The following is a 16,235-nucleotide window of genomic DNA, read 5'->3' as shown; positions in this document are numbered from 1 at the left end:
ATTTTTTTTAATTAGTAATTCACAATAAGTTAGCAATAATGTGATTCAATTATTTGTTTATTAAATATTATTTTTTATTTTTATTTTTAAATACGTTCAAAACATTTTAAGAGGCGCATAGTGCCGGTTATAAAAAGGGTTTTTCGCACGCGTATAATAATTTGATTCAATTAGTTGTCAAATGAATTTTTTTTTTTTTTGAACAAACGATATTATCTACATCAAAGGAGAGGAGGTGAGCTTAGCCTCAAAATGGATTAGCAATAATGTGTTTCAAAAAATGTGTAGTCACCCGTAGGCGTAGCATGCCGTGTTTCAAAAAAATGCCTTTTACGACGAAGGCTAGTTTATAAATAAGATGACACGTCAGAAACAATCAGCCGGGGATCCGTGGCGCAATGGTAGCGCGTCTGACTCCAGATCAGAAGGTTGCGTGTTCGATTCACGTCGGGTTCAAAACCCCTAACCCCCGATTTTCCTTTTTTTTTTTTTTTTCCATGACGGAGACGGACTCACTAACGTCACCCACACCGGATCACAAACCCAAAACTTTTTTCTCGGTCACTGTCCCTCTCACCCTCTTTCCCTAATCCCTCTGCAAAACCCTAAACCCAGCCTCCATTTCTCTCTCTCTCTCTCTCTCTGAAAGCCATGTCTCTTCTATCTCGCCTTCGCCACGCCGCCCTCACCAGCCATGCCCGCCACCTCTCCACGGCGGCCCCACTCTCCTCAAAGGACAAAACTAGGACCGCCATCGCCCTCCTCAAATCCGAGAAAGACCCCTCCAAAATCCTTGAAATCTGCAAATCCGCCTCCCTAACTCCCGAATCCCACCTCGATCGCATTGCTTTCTCCGTCGCCATCAACCGCCTCCGTGACGACAACCACTACGACTTCATCCGCCAGTTCCTCGACGACCTCTTCGCCTCCCGCCCCGATCTCAAAACGCAGCGATTCGCCTCCCACGCCATCATCCTCTACGGCCAGGCCGGCATGCCCGACCACGCCGTCCGCACCTTCGAGCGCTGCCATGAATTGGGGATTCCTCGGAACGTCAAGACGCTCAACGCGTTGCTGCTGGCCTGTATATTCTCCAGGAATTACAAGGAAGTGAACCGGGTTTTTCTCGAGTTCCCGAAGATTTACGGGATCCAGCCCGATTTGGAGACTTACAATTACGTGATCAAGGCGTTTTCGGAGGCGGGCACCACCAGCTCCGCCTACTCGGTGCTGGCGGAGATGGAGAGGAAGAATGTGAAGCCGGATGCCAACACTTTCGGTCATTTGCTCACCGGGTTTTACACCGAAATGAAGTTTGAAGACGTTGGGAAGGTGACGAATTTGATGGAGAAGCACGGGTTTCAGCCAGGGCTTTCTACTTACAACATTAGGATCAAGAGTTTGTGTAAATTGAGGAGGTCTTCCGAGGCGAAAGCGTTGCTGGACGGGATGCTTTCGAGGGGGATGAAGCCGAATGCAGTCACGTTTTGCCATTTGATTCATGGGTTTTGCAAGGAAGGGAAATTGGACGAGGCGAAGAACTTGTTTAAGAACATGGTGAACCGCGGATTTAAGCCGGATGCTAACTGCTACTTCACTCTTGTGTATTTCCTGTCCAAAGGTGGGGAGTTTGAGAGTGCGTTGCAGTTTGCTAAGGAGAGCATTGAGAAGAATTGGGTTCCGAATTTCGGAACAATGAAGCTGCTTGTGGACGGGCTGGTGAAGGCTTCCAAGGTGGCGGAGGCAAGGGAGGTCATCGGACAGATGAAGGAGAAGTTTTCGGCGAATCAAGATCAGTGGAATGAAGTTGAAGCTGGATTGCCGCAGTGAGAACTCAGTGAGGAAGAAGATGGTTTACTTCTTGTTATGATTTTCTTGTTTCTTGCTCGAAATACAATCTTCTGTTTCAGTGTTTTTTGGTTGAAGAAATTTTGTTGCTGAGTTGCCCTACACAATCTCGTGTGTATAAGAATGTTTGAACAACCATACATTTTGCCTTGGCATTCAGTTCTCCGGTCAACTTTTGTGTCGATAAATCCTGCGCACAAGGTCAACTTTGTGCAAGCAAAATGTATCAACGATACATTGTCGACATTATTCCGACCAATGACGTTATCAATACAAAAATCCGTCGTTTTAATGGATCAATGGCAAAATGTCGTACCAATGACATTATCAATGCAAACAAAATCCGTCCTTTTAACGAATCAAGGGCAAACTGTCAACGAGTAATCGAATCATTATTCAAATTGCTGGTACAAAATCCATCCGTCCATTTTGTAGAGTAAATTGTAACAATGGTCTCTCAACTCTAATCAAATTAGTCCCTCAACTCATTATAATGTGTACCCTATGATCATTTTCATCAACTTCGTTAGAATTTTGTCAAAATAAGTTAAACATGTAGGTAGATATAGTCATTTTCGTCAACTTCGTAAGAATTTTGTCAAAATGAGTTATGTTGGAAGGACCATTGCTATAATTGAGTTAAAGTTGAGATACCATTTCTCTAGAGACCATAGTCGGACGTTTTGATGAGTTGATAGACAATTGCTTCAATTGAGTTAAAATTGAAGGACCATTGCTACAATTTACTTTATATTTACGTCTAGCACAGAGAATTTCTACGTTGTCATGGTTCAATGCACGACGAGTGCATTACATATGTAACAAATACATGCATTCGATCGGCTTGGAGTTGACCTTGACCTGGGGTAAAAGTAAATACGGATTTACAGTAATGTCGATCAAATTAAATATTTACACTGAAGCTAAAAATTGTGAAACTCCATAAAAAATTCTTCTGTAAAACTTGGCCCAAAAAAAACACTTTGGTTAGTCTGATAAGTTAGTATTTTACATCTGCATGAAACTTCGGCCAGCTTTGCGAGGTAAACAGCGCAGGACTCCGGGCAGCTGATCCTGTCTATGCCGAGTCCTTTTGACAAAGGGGGTGCAGCAAGATTCGCATCGTTAGAAGAGTTGAACCCGAAAAAGCAAGTTAGCAAATTGCAATCTGAAGAAGGGTAAAAGATCATATTTCCGGCTTCTCCATACAATGAGCTACTCGATCAAAACTTTCGTAATTCAATCTCCGAGCAACTCGATCCTTGCTTCATGTTTTAGCCCTCTTGTTCTGCCTAACCTCGTCCTCGTTCAAGGCTGCCTCCGCCACCTAAAAAGAGTCGTGAATAGTGGAAGTATTATGTATATGCACTCATATTCAACTTAGTTAACACTCATTCAGAAAGAGCGAGTGCCAGAGAGAACAGAATTACGTACCATTTTAGGATTGTCGAGCAAAGACTTGATACCGCTGGGAATTGTAACTAGATCATGAACTGTATTAACCAGCTCTTGAACAACAGCAGTAACATGACCCAATTCAGCATTGGCACTTGCGATTAATCTGTTGTGAAGTTTTCTTAGAACATAGACATTCTTTGCTCGTTCTTTCTCTTTACGGTACATCAATCTCAAATCCCTTAAGTATATTAATTGGTTCATATTTTGTTCATCCAATGAATGTCCACAATTTGCCCAGCTGTAGGACAAGTGGTTTGTCTCCACCGAGGCTTCAATATAAATGATAGACAACTCATTTAAACCGGTCTTCGCAAGCTTCTCAAACAGCAGCGGAACCAAGTTCTCTTCAAGCCACATCCTTATTCTCTCTCCACCTCTCTGTACAATAACAGCAGCAATCAATATTGTACACCACAGCACAATTACTATCAGAAAAAATGCTTATTGCCATGCGTTCAATCAACGTTGCATATAATTTGTAAAAGATCTGTTAAGGAAAAGTAAAGAGTACTGATTTCTGTTGACTTACTCGAAATGACTTTTCTTATATAATGTTCATTATAATTTTCTTGGAAAGCATTATTTGTTCGTATTTACAAAGAAGCAAGCTTTATTCAGTGTTAATATGGATATGAGAAATCTAGAAGATTGGGGGACAATAGCTCCTTTCCAGCTCTCCACAATACATCTGAACTAGTTTACTTGGTTAACCTAGCTGTTTGTTTCCTTTTTTCTGATATAAATAGTTAATTTTTACTCCAGGTTTTCACAGTTCCAGTAGGAAAGATCGCCACTTATGAAAAACATACGATTCTATCTCCAAGCCAAGTTGACCTCTGGACGATAATATCTAATGCAGCTTCAGATGGGTATATAATGAGGCCCTTCTGCGTCATACAGCTGGCAATGTCCCTTAGCTGCAGTCTAGCAACCGCCTTCAACTGCTGAACAGATAGAGACCTAATTCCAATCACATCATCCAAATATTCAAGCAACTGAGGTCTGAAATGCTGTTTTGCCTGCAAAAGAGAAGATCCAAAGGTGATTTGGGTAAACATGATAATGGTTTCCTTTCAACAAAATAATATAGATATGAATTTCCCAACATTTACCTCCCTCAGAAGAGAAAGGTAACATAAATTGTGTTTTGTTTCCCATTCATCATCATATAATCCTTCTTTGACGGGGAACTTCTGAACTTCATCTGCACATTTGCAATTCCATGGCCAGTATTTATCACATCCAACATTCGTTGTCATGATTATCAATGTTTTAGTGAAGTCAACAATGTTCCCCTGACCATCTATTAGATGACCAAAACCTATAATCTCGGTCAGAATGTCAATAACAGATTCATGAGCCTTGTCAACATTGTCAAACAAAATGACACCTATAGGCCTCTTCTTAACAGCCTCTGAGCGTTCCCTCTTCATGCCTGGCTCCACATGACTACAGGAGCAAAAGTCCAGAAATAATGTAAAAATAAACTTACGAAAAATTCAAACTGAAAAAAGAAAAAAATGTTGGAAAGCATCACTCAATTGACAAATTACCTAGAAAGAACTCCAACGAGGCGTGAGAAAGAATTTGGACCTGAGTATTTTGCCAGGTCAAACTCTGCTATCATGTCTTTGTTATCAAAAAGTAGTCCGGCTAAAGATTTGGCCATTTCTGTCCTCCCATAACCGGAGCCGCACATGAAGAGGAAGGATCCAATAGGGCGTTGCTCAGGCCTCTGCTTTGATAGAGCAGCAGTTATTGCAAGTAGAACATGTTCTTGCCCAACTACCCTCTTAGCAATTCTTTGTTCAAGGTTCTTAGGCAGTGTAGGTTCAGAAAGCAACAATGGCGGTGGAGCATCAATCAAGGGGCTTGCCGCCTACATATGATGCAAAACTATTGAGACCGAGAAAGTGAATCACTTTTCAATTTCTAATAAGAACAAAAAAGGCCAGTCACCTAGAGTGTCATGTCATATGTCAGTAAAGGAAGCAAAAGTCTAGCACAGGAGTAAGTAAAAAATATATCCACCTTCGCAACAACATGCGGGCTAACGGTTAGCTCATGCTTAAAATCTTTGCGAGTTGTATATAAAAGCTCGGTCACATGGTCATCAATCCATTGCAACATCCCAGAGAAACTGTTCACCATCTTTAGTCTTGCCTCATTTATACAAAAGACCAACCTTTCATGCATCCTTTCCAACAAAAGCGCCTCTCGAGCTCTGATGTCATATCTCTGCCGTGAAGTTTTTACTTGCATCCAGTTCATCTCCAACTGGTTCCACATAACCTTCAATTCTTCATGTTCCCTTGTCAACTGAGTGACATGAACCCAACATTGCATATTTCTTAGGAAAACAGTGAATACCGAAAAAGAAAAAGTGAAAAAATACCAATGTTGCTTGTAACTAATAAGTGTAGCTTACACGATCACTCCACTTTTGTGTGGATGGATCTCTTTCTTTCTTGATTTCGTTTAACTCAACTAGTGTGCGATGCAACTGGTACTCACCAACATCTAGATCATCCTCTTCTTGTCTAGAATACTCAAATTTATGCCTCAATTTTACACAAGCTTCCTCTAAAAGCTCAACAACCTTATTTTGCAAAATTTCCTTCCGGGTGTCATCGAATTCTCCTCCACTACTATTGAACTGAAAAACTGAACAACAAAAAAAATGACAAAACCTTAACTAACATGGCATTTTCACACTAAAGATTGAGAAAAGAATAGCGGTACCAATCAACTAACCATCGGGGTATTGCATGATGATGCGGGAAGCAACTACCACTGCCTCGGCTTCGATTTCAACACCATAAGCCAGCTCCAACTTCTCCTGATCTTCAACCTGGAGCTTCTTAACAAACTCCCCCATCCATTGCTCTGTACCCATCTCTGCCACACCTACAACTTCATCACAATTTCTCTGTCAGAAACACAAAACTTCGGATTTTCGGTCATTAACCAAAACCCATAATTGAAAACACACTAATTATGCAAAAAATCCAGAACCCTTCAAACCTAATTTACAATTTTGTTGGGCAGCCCCAAATTAATTTGATTTTTGTTTAATTAAATAAAGAACAAAGATTAAACACAGTATAGTTTCCTACTGCAATAAGAAGTATTCCTGAAACTAACTTGTCCAACCAAAAATTTCAATTCCAATTGAACTAGACTTACTGTGGATGTGGGCTAAAATCGAATTTACTTAATTTTCAGGGACTGTCGTGAAAACCCCAAACCACCATTGTCCCCGACAATTAACGTGCGATTGCGTTACATTGGAAATTCAGAAGCTTCAAGTTCCTACCTTTTCTCGGCCACGAAACGAAATTTCACTCTAATCCGACAGAAATTACGCAGACGGATGTTTCAATTTTGGTTAATGAACAAGGAAGAGGGGAGGGACAAAAGGAAGAGAAAGCCCTAATTTTTACGAAACAACGTTAAAATCTCAAAACCCTAACCTGGTTTTTCGCAGTGTCGGAGAGGTGAAGTCTCGCCCGTGAGAGATCGCTTAAAGCCTTTTAATTGGCCCTTTTTTTTTTTTGTTTTTTTTTTTTTTTTGGGGGAAAAGAGCGCAAATGAGGAGGGAGGGAGTGAGGTTTTAACTGCCAATTGCTAACCGACCTCACCCGGTCGTTCGAACCGGCTGAAACGAAACGACCGAGACCGATGTGGTCATTTGGGTCCTACAAAGCGCATAGGCCCACCGTTTAGAGCACTTCCAGTGTTGGAAGGTCTCAGGGCAATTGCCTACTAAATCTCCTTCATTCAATGAATAGTAATTATTTTTAATGAATAGTAATTATTTTTTGCATTTTCATCTTTAAACTGAATAGCAATAACAATAGGTAATAAAATATTAGTATTTTTTTTATTTTATAAAATAATAAAAAAATAATTTTATTTGTAATTTTGGATATGATTTTTAATCTTTCTCATTGCACCACGTGTCATTAAATAAGAATTTACAACCCAAAATACTGGAGAAAATATAAAATTATGGTGTAAGGTGGAGGATAATGATAAACTATTTATAGAAATTTTTTTATTAATTTTATTAAATTTTATTACATTTTTTTTTTAATTTTATAACCTAGCTGACGTCGCCTTGCATCAACGCCCTCAGGTGCTTGGGCCTTGGATTCGTGCCTCCCCTCTCACACAGGCCCCCTTTAGCCCAATCGCCTGCATGGGCTGGAGCAAGAAAGAGAGGGGATTGCGTTGAAAAGGTCCCTTATCCACAGGGCCAAAGCTTCCGTTGGACTTGCTTGCTCTTAAAGAAGACCAACAATGCTTCGGTAGGACATCCGACCACGTCATTTTAAAATAAGTTCCACAAAAATATAAGTTTTGTATACTTTAATTTCAACCATTAAATCTTTAATTAAAAACATAAAAATGCATGTTTTATGTACTTTAATCCCAACCGTTGGATCTTTGACTAAAACACAAAAGTAAGAAGTAAGGTTTACAAGTCTGCAGCGTCGTACACTCTGTAAAAACACAAGTCTTATGTTCTATGGTACTTTCGACGTCACACTAATCCTGTTTAGCCTGGGAGAAGCCTGTTTAGAGCAACCTCTCGAGAGATCGTACTGCTTCTTGATTGATTTAGAGTACTGCTTCTTGATTGATTTAGAATACCGTCAACACCACTTTGGTTTTTTGTTACTTTTCAAAATTTAGGAAGCTTCTATAAGCCTATAAGCCAACTGAAAAGTCATCACACCCCACTGGAAGGGTAATTTCTCATATATACCGTTACGAGTTCCGGCATGGCAAGCAGTGTTCTGAACCCGAAAAGTTTTCGAAAAGCTACGAAGTTTGGACGTCAAGAACTTTAACCCGACATCAGTATATCTGTTACATTTCTCTTTTCCAAAATTTCTCTAAGGCTATACAAAGGTAAGGAATCTCTCATTTCTACTGTTCACATCTTCACTGAGTTGACATCCCGTTGCAATTTTCTTTTACGCAATCAGCGTCTGTAGCTCACAAAAAACTGCGGGCGTGATCGGTTTCCCAAGTGTGAAAAACGAGTAGCTTGTTTGTCAAAATTCTTATTTATGCTGCGCATTGGAACTCCATGATGTTGCAGGCTGAAAGAGTTACAGCGTTACTTAAATTAGGATTTCCGAGCGGTCAATGCAGATCTCCCCAAGTGTTGTGCCCCGTACGCTGCTGTGGAAGCCACTGTTGTTGATGCAACTAACCAACTGCACCAATTCGAGATGAACAATGAGCTCTCTGAACATATATAATACCAAAGAAAACAAGTTACAAGACAGCTGATTTCTGCGTCAGATCACCTCAAGTATTTAATGTACGACTGAGTTTCTTGCGTTCCAAACTCTGGTTGAAGGAGAACTGCCGCTACTAAAATCAACTGGAAGACCGTGTTAAGCTGTAAACGTCCATATTATTATTTGTTAGGAAACAGAGAAGGCGCCTTAATCACAACCAAACAACAACCGCAAGCACCACAGAAATTTTATCTCAATCTCTAGGCTCGGGCACTGTGTGATACTTGGTAGAGAATAAAGCTTACCTTACTAATAAAGAGCGGTTCGACCTTCTCGGGACGGGTTCCATCAAGGTTGAAAAAGTCGGACCAACTATTCCACTGAAAAAATTCAACATTGTCAAATCAGATTTTGGCAACATGAGTAACCAAACTATTTGGGCCAAGACGTTGATAAGAAAAATGAACAAAAGATCTCACCTTCCACCCCAAGCTACTAGCTCTTTGATAAACTGCACCACCAACAAGGCCAACATCCCGGAACACAATGAGTCCAACCAGTCCAGCTTCAGAATCCCAAAATCAAACGCAATTAGTTCCAATGGCAAACTAGTTTCCCAACGCACATCTTTAGAGTAAACCAATAAAGGCTTCAGATACCAAAGATAAACTAAGAAACTAACTGAAAAAAGCAAACATAGGCCAAGTATTTACTCAGATAGGTACGCCGAGAATGTGGCTGTGAACAAAATTTCTTTGTGTATAGTTGCAATCTAAATACAGTCTCTGAATCAATGTGCATGTGTGGAGCCTGTGTTTGTATTAACGACAATAGCTCAATCATCAATGTGATATGAAAATCAAATATGTAAACGGACAATTTGGTACTTACGGTGAAGAAGACCCTTATGCACCAAGGCCAAAGCAACGCATCCTATAAGAACCTGTATCACAAGGACATCACAAAGCAACACACAATGGCATATCAACAACCCAAACCACAAGCAACTAGGAATTCAAAGGCACCACTTTTGAAAGAACCGAAAACTGAAAAGCACTTATACCTTATCAGCAAGGGGATCCAGATAGGACCCAACAACAGAATTGATCTTCATCCTCCTAGCCATGTATCCATCCAACTATACAATCAACGCACAAGTAAAATCAAATCTCACGAAAACTAGCAACCGTGTCCAGCTTAAAATTCCTGTCTCCGAAAAAGGCTTCGCAATAACTTACCCAGTCACTTGCCCCAGAGACTGCCAATCCCACCATTGCAGAAGAGTACCATTCATTTGTGATCATCCTGCATACCATACCAGTTCCAAATTACAAATTAATTAAACTAAAAACACACACCCACAAAATAAAATAGAGGAATTGTGAAAGAAAAAAAAGGTTTTACCATCCAAGCAAAGGACCCGAAATCAACCGACTCATGGAGATCATATTGGGCAAATTGACGAAATCGTCACTGACATCTTTCAACCCGACACCGCGATCCACCACCGTCGGAGCCGGCGAGAGTGACCCAACCTCCAATGGGAGCGAGAAGCTCGGTCTCCTCCTTAGCAGGTTCAAGTGCAATGAAGCTTCGATCTTTCTGAGGACGACGCCGTTTCCGCCGAGGTAGAGCGGAGTGGAGGACTGCGAGAGCTTCCATGGAGGGCAGGAGAGGAAGAGCGGTCCGTGAAAAGGAACGATCCAATTGGAGAGCGGAGAGAGGAAGGTCCTGGAAATCTGAGACGGCAATCGGAAGAGGGGGTAAGAGAGAGGGTAGGAGAGAGGAGAGTAGTGAAGAGGGGCGGAGATGGAGGAGGAGGAAGCGGTGGCGGTGAGGAAGGCTCTGGATGATTTCTTAGGGTTTTGGATTAGGGCTTTCAGGGACCGGAAGACCGCCATGGCTGAATTGAAGCATTCTGGGGAAGGAAAAAATATTGGCGGAAAACTCAACTGTAAAATTTGGGTTTTGCTGGGGAAAAAATATTGGCGGAAAACTCAACTGTAAAGGGCTTGTGAACCCTACTCAACAAAAGAAATAAGCCATAGGACCAACCGGCTGGTCCAAATCAGCCAGCCAGCCCTGGACGGAGCCATATGAAGATGTCATATTTAATTTATTTTTTTATTTATTTTTTTGGGGCCAAAATTTAAAAAAAATATTTAATTATGGGTTTAGATTTTTTGGGCCAAGAAAGGTGATTTGGTCAAAGTTGGGGTGTTCATTTTATAAGTATGTTTCCTTGCTCATTCATCTTCCATTGCTAATGTGAGACAATTATAAAAGGTGTAGTTGTAGTTCCTTTCACAATTTATTTTAAATATTTAATTATATTACATTTAATTTGTTTGGCTCTATGGCCATTGGTTGAAGACGGTTTTTTGTGACAAGGCTAAAATGAGCCTTATGGCCTTCGGTTGCAGATGGTAAGAAGTATGGTCCTGCACTGTTAATTAAAATATCAATTTATTGAAGGACTAGAGGGTTAAAATGAGCCATTTGGCCAGCCTTCGGTTGAAGATGGTCTTAGGTCGGCTTGGCGGTCCGATTGACACGTGGCGATTACATGTCACTCTTGTCTTTTACACGTGGAATTTCCTCTCTTTTGTATTTTTATTCACTTTTAAATGGTTTGGACTTTTTGCCATTGTAGTCCATGAACAAAGGCCCATCCCAATTTTTATTGGGCTTAGTATTTCTAATTTTATATTACTTGTTAATTTATCAATACCATCAAAGTACTATAGTCAAATCTCGAAAGTTTCATCAAATTAAGGGTGATATTTTCTTCATTCAAACTCTAATGTGGTATGATATACTCGTTTGAGTTTTCTCGAAAGTGTAGAAGTTTGTTGACATAATTAAACAACATTAGCAAAACTGTTCTAGAGAACGCGTCTGTTGAATTATACGGCTCTAACTCAATGGTTCCAATTTTGTCCGAAAACATAAAAACTCAATGGTCTTTACCAATGTTGGTTTCAAACTTCCAACTTCAAAGCTTTTTCTTCACATTTGTTGCTGCCAATTGCTGATGTAGTTTTTATGCTTGCCATTGGCATTCATTGAGAGTTTGCAGAACCAATGACGGCTCTGTCAGCGGCAGAGGCGCCGGGGAGGGAGGAGAGCAGGATGACTTGCTTCTCATGTTGCAAGGTGGACGTCGACGAGCCTGAAGAGTCTGTGAGGAGGGCCAGAATAATAAGGCCATACTGTAGTGGTGGGATGAGATTGAACTCGCTTTTAGCAACTTTTTCGGTTAAGTCAGGTCCAGAAAACGTTACTGATTTCTCATTTAGTTTTAGTTTTAATGCAATGCAATGAAGGTGATTTCTCATTTAGTTTTAGTTTTAATGCAATGCAATGAAGGTTTTGGTAGGTGAAGATGTTTGCTAACTGGAATTTATGTAAAACGATGCAGGGTTGGTTAAATTGCTGGAATTTATAGACTAGATTTCGATTTTTGACCATATTTTTGCGTTGAAACATACACATTATGCATGAAAAGAAAACTGTAGTTGTGGAAATATGATGTTTACATAGGCAATGTGATCAATGTGCAGGTAGCAGCCAATGCAGGAATTTACAGAAGGAGATACTAAAGACGGGACAGGCGAAGAAATCTGCGCAGCTTTTTACATACGAGGAACTGGCTGCTGCAACTGATAACTTCAATCCTGATTCTCTGCTGGGAGAAGGTGGATTTGGGAAGGTGTACAAAGGTTACTTGGACAGCATTAAACAGGTATGTTTCTCTCCCCATCTCTTACGCGTGCGTGCGCACTTCTGCATTCACACGTTTTGATGACAGTCATAAGAAGATCTTGCTGTTCTTGTTTTCAATTACATTCATTTCAGATTGTGGCGGTGAAGAAACTCGACAGGAAAGGGTTGCAAGGGAGCAGAGAGTTCTGCTCTGAAGTTATCATGTTGAGTTTGGTTCAACATGCGAACCTCGTCAATCTTATTGGCTATTGTGCAGAAGGAGATCAGAGAATTTTAGTGTATGAATTTATGGTCAATGGATCTTTGGAGAATCACCTTCTAGGTATGCACAAACACAATGTGTAACCCGAAGATTTTCGCTCTTCTATGGCACAAAAGTAACCACATTTTCTTTGTCTTTAGATATATATCCAAATAGGGAGCCTCTTGATTGGTACACAAGGATGAAAATAGCCGAAGGAGCAGCAAAAGGGCTTGAGTACTTGCACGAAACTGCCAATCCGCCAGTGATTTACCGTGATTTGAAAGCTTCAAACATTTTGCTAGACGAAAAATTATGTCCAAAGCTCTCTGATTTTGGACTTGCTAAGTTAGGTCCAACCGGAGACAAGGACCATGTGACTACTAGAGTGATGGGGACTTATGGCTACTGTGCACCGGAATATGCTTCAACAGGACAGCTGACAATAATGTCCGATGTCTACAGCTTCGGAGTTGTGTTTCTCGAGTTAATCACAGGAAGGAGAGCTATTGATGATCAAAGACCGGTTGGGGAGCAGATCCTAGTCAGTTGGGTATGCTAACAATCCTGGAGTAGCTAAACTACTTGTAATTGGAAACTTGAAAATCTTTTTACCTCTTACCATCTTTTGATTTTCATCCTATAGCAGTCCGACTTTGTACAAGGCGTCCTGTCTTTCTTAAAGATATGACGTTTTGAGAAAACCTCACTTTTACTAGTAGAAGAAAATTGAAAGAAGTGAGGTTTTCTCAACGCATTCCTATCTCTAAGAAAGACTAGACGTGTTGCACAAAGAATTTCTCATCATATAAGACTACAAGTTTCTTGCAACCCTAATACTGGTCCCTTTCCATTCATGCAGGCAAAGCCAAAGCTAAAGGACAGAAAGAAATACGCATCGATGATTGACCCGTTACTTCGAGGAAGATATCCGGCGAAGGGTCTGAACCAAGCTGTTGCAATTGCAGCAATGTGTCTGAACGAGGAAGCTGATTACCGGCCTGCGATGGGTGATGTTGTGACCGCTCTCGGGCACCTATCGTTGCCAGTATATGACAGAAAAAGTGCCAAGGGTGCATTGGGAAACAGAGGCGCTCACGTTGAGTCGGTAAGCAAAGGAAGTTTCGGAGGTGACAAATAGCTATAGCAATAGGATCAATGTGCAAGCTGAAGAATGTGCCATGCAGCTATTCAAGCTATATCTAACTGTAATGTAAGAAGGGGATCTTTTATTTATAATTTTCCTTACAAAGTATAAGAATTTGGCAATCACGCACTATCATGCATTTTAAATTTCCTAACACAACAATGATTGATTGGCTAAGGATATCATCACATTCTGCATTGCCATCCATGAAAACCTGTTCCGCTTCGCTAATTAGCCCTCTCTCTCTTTAGGGGTATTTTTGTGATGGGTTCTATAGCAACTGACGATCCAGTTTGATCAGATACAGAGCAACAAACTTCTTCTCTATATCTGGGAATGGCAACGTGATCCAAATGTCCTGTCCAAACAAAGGAACTCACTCCGAATAGTCCTATAAAAATCATGATTCAGACGAGATTTGGCAAAAGAAAAACTATTAACAAGGTCCTATAACAAAATTGTACAAAAAAGCTCAATAAATAAAAAATAAAAAATAAAAATTCAAAAGCGCTTTTGAGAATTTGCCTTAAGTTAAATGCTCAAGTTGTTCATGTCATCCTTGAGGATCTTGTAACTAAACCCGGGAACCCCATGTCGCCGATTGGTTTCCGCAACTTCTGCAGCAAAACACATACTTGACAAGAACCCTCTGCCGCTGCCACTGCCGCTGCCGCCTCTCCTCTTCCTCCTCCTCCATGCCATTAACAATAGCCGCAAACCAGACTTGCCACAATGACTACCACTACCGCCAGAAGTCAAGCCAAGTATCTGTCCCAGAGGCTTCATTGAGCTTGAGCTACCACGCCGGTCGAGCTCAATCTTGCTGAAGTACTCGATCTCCTTCAGGACAAGCGATCCAACAGTGCCTCGCGTGCCTATAGCGATCGGAGCTGTTGCTGCAGCCATGGGATTTGTTTGAGGGAAGCTGGTTTCTGTTGCGCTGCCGGCTTTATACTGCATGATTTATTTTATTTTCATAAAAAGGTGTGGAGAGTGATGTAAGAAGAAGCTTGTGGGTGAAGAAAAGTTGAGGGGAAGGAAGGAAGGATTGCTTTAAAATTAGGGCATCTTCTGCTTCCATGTTTATAAAACTCTTGATGCAGTGTGCTTTTGGTAAAGCGGACAGCCTGCGATTCTGCATAATTGGCGCATCGGTTAAGACATCATGTGATCCGGGTGGTTGCAGTAAAAGCATGCATAATCTCCGGATTAATTTTTTGCCCTTTTGACTGTGGAACTCCAATTCACTTCCATGGTAGGGTTGGTTGATCAAAACAGTGGGTAATTTTTCAGTTTGACCGTCACACCGGCATGCATTATTTAGAAGAAAAAAAAACTAGTTTCACGTGTAAATGTGCGTCAACCAAGTACTGGTAACACAATTGGTTAATTAAAACAGAGTTTTGGTACTTTTTGCAACAAAGAGTAGAAAAATTCGCATTGAGATTCTCTTTGGATATCATATTTCGTAGCGCGCAGATCAAGCAATCCAAACTGTTTGAGGGAGAGGCATATGAGTGTTGGACAAAGAGATTGTGTGTAAGGTGGGTCAGTGAAATGAACTAATGCAGACCGTATGATTTAAATTGAACAATCCAAATTGTTTAATCCGCGGGCTTCGGAAGCAGTGTCAATCCGAAAAATACCGCCATCTTTATACTTTCCTTGCAAACTATGCAAGGTTCTACGTTCTTTCGATCTAACCAATGAATAGGGGTAATAAGAAGAGAAATATTATAATCTTTACTTCTTATCATCTGTTTTTCGTGTTTCTTATTTATTTTGGATGAGAAGTAAAACAATGAAAATTTTTTTTCTTATTTTATTTGGGCGACGTTATAAATTTATAACTTTAATCTAAATTATAGAGAAACAAATTAAACTTAAATGTATATCAGAGAAACACTATTCAAACCAACTTGATTACGCTCGGGTTTGCAATAATGCAATTGTTAAATGCTGATGACTTTTCATATAAAATGTTTGAGTTCAGGCATGCGATTGATTGATTTTGTCCCTGAACCTCAGCAGAATAGGCATGAATGGAGGGTGCCTAAAGGACATATGCAATTGATTAAACACAAAAGCTTTAGTGACAAACATCATTTCTTTCGGTTAATAATTAAATAGGAGGCCCTGTGAATTTTTTATAATAATTGATTAGTTTTTTCTTTCTTTCCGAGATTGGTGGTCGGTCCAATTGTGTTTTTATGGGGTTTTTTTTTAATTAAAATGGTCTTTGAGATTTTTATAACGCATAACTTTGGTTTTTGATATTTAAAATCAATAGAAATGGTTCTTGAGATTGTCCACCCTTCATTATTTTGGTCATTCCATTAAAAAAACTCCGTTAAGTGGTCTTGCTTTTTAATGGAAGGACCAAAATAATGGATGATAGACAATCTTAGTGACCACTTTTACTAATTTTAAATCTCAGGGACCAAAATTATGTATTTTGCAAATCTCAAGGACCAAATTTATGTGTTATACCCTTAACTTAACAGAATCTTTTAATGGAATGATCAAAATAATGGATGGTGGACAATCCCAGGGAGCATTC

General features: G+C 40.3%; 5 protein-coding genes and 1 non-coding gene across 12 annotated transcripts; 3 read left to right on the top strand and 3 right to left on the bottom strand.

The window, feature by feature from the left end:
• The first annotated feature begins 384 nt into the window (after positions 1-384).
• On the top strand, positions 385-456 carry TRNAW-CCA (transfer RNA tryptophan (anticodon CCA)). Its single transcript has one exon. It is a non-coding gene; the product is annotated as a tRNA-Trp (tRNA).
• On the top strand, positions 428-1,986 carry LOC137729576 (small ribosomal subunit protein mS86 (rPPR1)). Its single transcript, XM_068468551.2, has one exon. It carries the CDS (start codon positions 652-654, stop codon positions 1,828-1,830), a length of 1,179 nt encoding a protein of 392 aa, XP_068324652.1. The 5' UTR covers positions 428-651; the 3' UTR covers positions 1,831-1,986.
• A 595-nt stretch (positions 1,987-2,581) lies between these two features.
• Positions 2,582-6,945, bottom strand: LOC137729055 (chaperone protein ClpB1). 6 transcript variants are annotated; one of them, XM_088677773.1, is made up of 9 exons: positions 6,780-6,945; positions 6,061-6,219; positions 5,735-5,970; positions 5,338-5,625; positions 4,860-5,185; positions 4,419-4,755; positions 4,116-4,325; positions 3,283-3,684; positions 2,582-3,175 (listed from the first exon to the last, which is right to left on the bottom strand). In XM_088677773.1, the coding sequence occupies exons 2-9, from the start codon at positions 6,200-6,202 to the stop codon at positions 3,116-3,118; spliced, it is 2,001 nt and encodes a 666-aa protein (XP_088533899.1). In that variant the 5' UTR covers positions 6,203-6,219; positions 6,780-6,945; the 3' UTR covers positions 2,582-3,115. The 6 variants fall into 6 exon arrangements, with proteins under 6 accessions (XP_088533899.1, XP_068323978.2, XP_088533901.1 ...); XM_068467877.2 differs by having other exon boundaries at positions 6,061-6,213; XM_088677775.1 differs by having other exon boundaries at positions 6,623-6,939.
• Positions 6,946-8,038: 1,093 nt separating this feature from the next.
• CLS (cardiolipin synthase) lies at positions 8,039-10,631 on the bottom strand. Of its 2 annotated transcripts, none has more exons than XR_015952753.1 (8): positions 9,966-10,577; positions 9,800-9,866; positions 9,625-9,699; positions 9,453-9,504; positions 9,041-9,188; positions 8,867-8,941; positions 8,628-8,722; positions 8,039-8,534 (listed from the first exon to the last, which is right to left on the bottom strand). XR_015952753.1 is itself a non-coding variant. In XM_068468713.2 (8 exons), the coding sequence occupies exons 1-8, from the start codon at positions 10,460-10,462 to the stop codon at positions 8,444-8,446; spliced, it is 1,038 nt and encodes a 345-aa protein (XP_068324814.2). In that variant the 5' UTR covers positions 10,463-10,631; the 3' UTR covers positions 8,039-8,443. The 2 variants fall into 2 exon arrangements, 1 of the variants encoding a protein (XP_068324814.2); XM_068468713.2 differs by having other exon boundaries at positions 9,041-9,126; positions 9,966-10,631.
• Positions 10,632-11,627: 996 nt separating this feature from the next.
• On the top strand, positions 11,628-13,755 carry LOC137728613 (putative serine/threonine-protein kinase PBL23). Its single transcript, XM_068467345.2, has 5 exons — positions 11,628-11,829; positions 12,125-12,306; positions 12,420-12,609; positions 12,690-13,081; positions 13,391-13,755. Exons 1-5 carry the CDS (start codon positions 11,646-11,648, stop codon positions 13,667-13,669), a joined length of 1,227 nt encoding a protein of 408 aa, XP_068323446.2. The 5' UTR covers positions 11,628-11,645; the 3' UTR covers positions 13,670-13,755.
• A 173-nt stretch (positions 13,756-13,928) lies between these two features.
• LOC137728612 (uncharacterized) lies at positions 13,929-14,768 on the bottom strand. The gene is made up of 2 exons (XM_068467344.2): positions 14,201-14,768; positions 13,929-14,066 (listed from the first exon to the last, which is right to left on the bottom strand). The coding sequence occupies exon 1, from the start codon at positions 14,633-14,635 to the stop codon at positions 14,207-14,209; it is 429 nt and encodes a 142-aa protein (XP_068323445.2). The 5' UTR covers positions 14,636-14,768; the 3' UTR covers positions 13,929-14,066; positions 14,201-14,206.
• Positions 14,769-16,235: the final 1,467 nt, after the last annotated feature.

This window comes from Pyrus communis, chromosome 10 (genome assembly GCF_041283825.1).
Source record: "Pyrus communis isolate YQ-2024b chromosome 10, ASM4128382v1, whole genome shotgun sequence".
Lineage (NCBI taxonomy): Eukaryota > Viridiplantae > Streptophyta > Magnoliopsida > Rosales > Rosaceae > Pyrus > Pyrus communis.
The sequence above is the reverse complement of the archived record's forward strand: the minus strand, read 5'-3'. Positions and strand labels throughout refer to the sequence as shown.

Excerpts from the sequence above, each read along its gene's own strand:
- LOC137729055 (XM_088677773.1), bottom strand. The coding sequence starts at position 6,202 with ATGGGTACAGAGCAATGGATGGGGGAGTTTGTTAAGAAGCTCCAGGTT. Across the intron at positions 5,971-6,060 it reads CATCATGCAATACCCCGATG|TTTTTCAGTTCAATAGTAGT; the intron begins GTTAGTTGATTG and ends TTTGTTGTTCAG. Across the intron at positions 4,756-4,859 it reads CTCGTTGGAGTTCTTTCTAG|TCATGTGGAGCCAGGCATGA; the intron begins GTAATTTGTCAA and ends TTGCTCCTGTAG.
- LOC137729576 (XM_068468551.2), top strand. The coding sequence starts at position 652 with ATGTCTCTTCTATCTCGCCTTCGCCACGCCGCCCTCACCAGCCATGCC.
- LOC137728613 (XM_068467345.2), top strand. The coding sequence starts at position 11,646 with ATGACGGCTCTGTCAGCGGCAGAGGCGCCGGGGAGGGAGGAGAGCAGG. Across the intron at positions 12,610-12,689 it reads TTTGGAGAATCACCTTCTAG|ATATATATCCAAATAGGGAG; the intron begins GTATGCACAAAC and ends CTTTGTCTTTAG. Across the intron at positions 13,082-13,390 it reads AGCAGATCCTAGTCAGTTGG|GCAAAGCCAAAGCTAAAGGA; the intron begins GTATGCTAACAA and ends CCATTCATGCAG.
- LOC137728612 (XM_068467344.2), bottom strand. The coding sequence starts at position 14,635 with ATGCAGTATAAAGCCGGCAGCGCAACAGAAACCAGCTTCCCTCAAACA.
- CLS (XM_068468713.2), bottom strand. The coding sequence starts at position 10,462 with ATGGCGGTCTTCCGGTCCCTGAAAGCCCTAATCCAAAACCCTAAGAAA. Across the intron at positions 8,942-9,040 it reads CTAGTAGCTTGGGGTGGAAG|TGGAATAGTTGGTCCGACTT; the intron begins GTGAGATCTTTT and ends GAATTTTTTCAG. Across the intron at positions 8,723-8,866 it reads AACCGCTCTTTATTAGTAAG|CTTAACACGGTCTTCCAGTT; the intron begins GTAAGCTTTATT and ends GGACGTTTACAG.